This window comes from Parus major, chromosome 2 (assembly GCF_001522545.3).
Source record: "Parus major isolate Abel chromosome 2, Parus_major1.1, whole genome shotgun sequence".
Classification (NCBI taxonomy): domain Eukaryota; kingdom Metazoa; phylum Chordata; class Aves; order Passeriformes; family Paridae; genus Parus; species Parus major.
In genome coordinates this window covers 889,246-893,164 of record NC_031769.1, presented here as the reverse complement: position 1 = coordinate 893,164, position 3,919 = coordinate 889,246, and the positions used below count along the sequence as shown (strand labels likewise).

The window sequence follows — 3,919 nt, the reverse complement described above, 5'->3', positions numbered from 1 at the left end:
AGAGGAGAGGGGGGAGGTTTCTCCTGGGGGGGAATTTGGGGTTCCGACCATGGGAAAAGCTCCTCTCGGAGTTGCAAACTTGATCCAAATTCCAAAGTTGACCCAAATCCGGATGCAAATCTGAGAGTGAATTTGATCCCAAACCCAGAAAGACAGGAAAAATCTGGAAACCCACGGGATATTATGGGAAAAACTCATTTTCCTGAGAATAAACTTGGTCTGAGTGCCAAATCTTGAAGGTTTGAGTCAGTTTTAACCAAGTCCTGATGAAAATACTCTCAGCGGAAACTCAGTTCCCCTCGGAGATTGAGGTTCTGGAAGATTCCAAGGTCAGATTTGGGACCTCAGGCATGGATCAATGATGGATTTCATGAAATTTCATTTGATGATTGAAATATTTGGATCCTCTGGCTTCGTTTTGGCGAAGCGGAACCAAACCGAGGGAACGGGCGGGGTTGGAAATTTCGGGATCGTTTTACGGCAAAGGGAATTTCTCTGATGTTTATCGGAGAAATAAAACACAAAGGGAAAAGAGGGAGGGATGGAAATTCCCAAGGGAAGTTTTTCCTCACCCAGCGTGGCCAGGACGTGGCGGAGCTCGGCTCCCATGACCGTCCCGTTCCCCTCCTTGTCGAACACCCGGAGCCCTTCCACGAAATCCTCGTAGGTTCCGGTGTCCTTGGTCTTGGCGATGTGCTGCAGCATGGGCAGGAAGGTCTCAAAGTCGATCATCTTGGAATTCATCTCTGGAAAACACGGGGGAAAAGGGAATTTGGAGGGATTCGGGGAGATTTGGGAATTAAATGTGGGATATCCAGCATGGGGTGGAAGATCTGTGGGGATAAACGTTGGATAAAGGGAGAGAAGAGCCTGGAAATGGAAATTTGGGAGGATTCTGGGAGAGTTGGTAATTAACCATGGAATATCCATGATCACAGAACTGTGGGGATAAAAGTTGGATAAAGGGAGAGAAGAACAAGGGGAATACATGGAAAACATGGAATACAGAAGGATATCACTGCAATCATTGCAGATTTTTCAGCTCTTGTGGCACAATCCATGTCCTTACATCCAGGTTATTCCTTTGTTTCTCTGGATGTGCTGGAAACATCCATGTTTTTAGGAAAAACTCCTGAATTCCTCCATAAATTCAACTTCAAAATGCAAAAATTCATCATTTAAAAACCCATTGATGCCCAGAGCTGTTAAATTAATTAATTCCCTTCGATTTGGGACAATAATCTTGATTTCCAGACCAATTCTTCCTCCCTTTCAGAGGCTGTTCCGTATCCTGAGCTACTCCACACCCAGAAAATGGAGACCTTCTCCGGGAATAAATTTGGGATTTCCCTTTCCCAAAACGGACAGAGGAGGCCAGGTTATTAATTGAAATGGATTTTTGATTTATCTTGTTGTAAAAGAACTGCTCAGAAAGAACTGTTCAGAAAATTTGCAGTATATATATAATTTTTTACAGTTTTTTTCAAAAATTTAAGATTTATAAGGTTTTTATACTTCTGAGGCATAGCCTCTCCTCCCCCCTCCTCTTTTTCCTGTAATTAAAGGTAAGATATTTGATTTTTTTGTTATGAACGTGAAAAATCATTAAAATACATGCAGCAAATAATACTTTTACATCAATCCAGGCCTTATTAAGATGCATAATTAATATTATAGGAGATTAAAATTAATTAAATCATCTGTAATACGAATTAGTGAATGTACAAAATATATTCTCATCCCAGAGCTGATAAATTGGTGAGGAATTGGAAACCAACCTTCAGGTTTGGGTCTGCCAAGCAATTTCATGACCTCGGCCTGGGTCGGGTTCTGCCCCAGAGCCCTCAGGACGTCTCCACACTGGGCGTAGGTGATTTTCATCTCCGACTTGGGGGTCCGGTCGAAGAGGGAAAACGCTTCCTTAAATTCTGGAAGGGAAAAAAGGTCAGGAGAAATTCATTCCACGCTCCCCGGGATGGAGATAAATCCCACCGGGATTTTTCCCTCAGTGACCGCCTGACCGTTCGGTTTTGCGGTTTGGGAAAAATGTGGATGAGCTTTGTTATCTCCGATGTTTGCGTTCCTCCTTCCTTGGGTTTTCCGGTTCCACCGGGGAATGGAATCAGAGAGGTCAAAATGCTTCTCCCGCGGTATTTCTATCTCAGTTAACATCGGAAAGTGTGGAAAACAGGAGCAATCAGCCTTGGGAGCGTTCCAGCTCCTCGGGAGCACTCAGGAAGGGCCAGGATTCAGCAGCAGCTCTGCTCATCTGGGGAAGCGGATCTTGGATAGAACATTGGATACTTTGAGAGCACTGAGCCAGCGCCCGGAGCTCCAGGAGCACCTCAAGGAGCTGGAAATGAGAGATGCCAAGAAAAAATACCGGGATTATCACCCAACAAGCAGTGAATTGGTGGGCGAGGGTGAAGGTGTATGGAAAACCTTATCCCAGAATTCCAGAATTCCAGAATGGCTCAGGTTGGACAGGACCAGAGGGGATCCTGCTCCAGCAGGGCCATCCCAGAGCACAGGGCTCAGGATGACATCCCGATAATTCTGGAATATCCCGGTCAGGGAGACTCCACAGCCTCTCTGGGCTCTGCTCAGGGCTGGGCACTGCCCAGGGCACAAGTTCTGCCTCCTGTGCTGGAGGAATTCCTGGGATCGGTCCCTGCCCGTTCCTCTGGTGCCATTGCTGGGCCTGGAGCAGAACCTGGCCCTGCTCTGACCCTCCCTCCACTCAGGGACTGCCAGGGACAGCCAGGGACACTTAGGGACAGCCAGGGACAGCCAGGGACAACCAGGGACACTCAGGGACACTCAGGGACAGCCAGGGACACTCAGGGACAGACAGCGACACTCAGGGACACTCAGGGGCAGACAGAGACAGGCAGGGACACTTGGGGACAGCCAGGGACCCCCAGGGCTGAGGATCCCTCTCAGCTGTGTCTCCTCTCCAGGCTGAGCAGCCCCAGCTCCCTCAGCCTCTCCTGGGCACGGAGATGCTCCAGGCCCTTCCTGAGCTCCAGGAGCTCCTGTCCCTGCTGTGCTGAGGAGCCAGGCCTGGACACCCCAGAGGCGCCTCCAGGGTGGGATCCAGAGAACGGGATTTGCTTTTCCCTCAGGAAGTGGGACCAGGCCAGATCTCCTGCATGGAGCTGGAAAAATTCCCTTCAGAGGTTTCCCCCCTCCCCAGACCGAGTCCCTCACTGCTGTGAGGAGCAGGATCCCGGTGGAGCATTCCCACGGGACAGGTTCTCCTTCCCACCACTGATTTCACATGGATATGGTCCCTGAGGACATCAGATGTTGGACCTGGCAGTGTCGGGATCAGTGCTATTAAGGATCTTTTCCAAACAGAACAATTCCATGATTCCCATGGAGTCAGTGAAGGATCCAGCACAGACTTCCCCACACACTCCAGCTCCTCCAGCTCTCCTTTCCCTGCTGGAATTGCAGAGGAGCATCCCAGGGAGCAGCAGCAACAGGCTGGTGTCCTTTAACTTCATCCTTTATCCTTTAACTTCATCCTTTATCATTTACCCTTTAACTTCATCCTTTATCCTTTATCCTTTATCCTTTATCCTTTATCCTTTATCCTTTATCATTTATCATTTAACTTCATCCTTTATTCTTTAACTTCATCCTTTATCCTTTATCCTTTATCATTTATCCTTTATCCTTTAATTTTATCCTTTATCATTTATCTTTTGACTTTATCCTTTATCCTTTAATTTTATCCTTTATCCTTTAACTTTATCCTTTATCCTTTAACTTTATCCTTTATCATTTATCCTTTATGCTTTATCATTTATCATTTATCCTTTATCCTTTATCCTTTATCATTTATCCATTATCCTTTATCATTTATCCTTTAACTTCATCCTTTATCCTTTATCATTTATCCTTTATCCTTTAT

At 46.5% G+C, this 3,919-nt stretch overlaps 1 protein-coding gene across 1 annotated transcript in view; it reads right to left on the bottom strand.

Annotated features, from left to right (window-relative positions):
• Positions 1–378: 378 nt before the first annotated feature.
• Positions 379–3,919, bottom strand: part of MYL3 (myosin light chain 3) — a 13,981-nt gene continuing 10,440 nt past the window's right edge. Inside the window, exons 3-4 of the mRNA XM_015651587.2 lie at positions 1,779–1,928; positions 379–746 (exon numbers count right to left, since the gene is read on the bottom strand). Coding sequence (XP_015507073.1) covers positions 379–746; positions 1,779–1,928 — 518 coding nt within the window. The remainder of the gene's footprint in view (positions 747–1,778; positions 1,929–3,919) is intronic.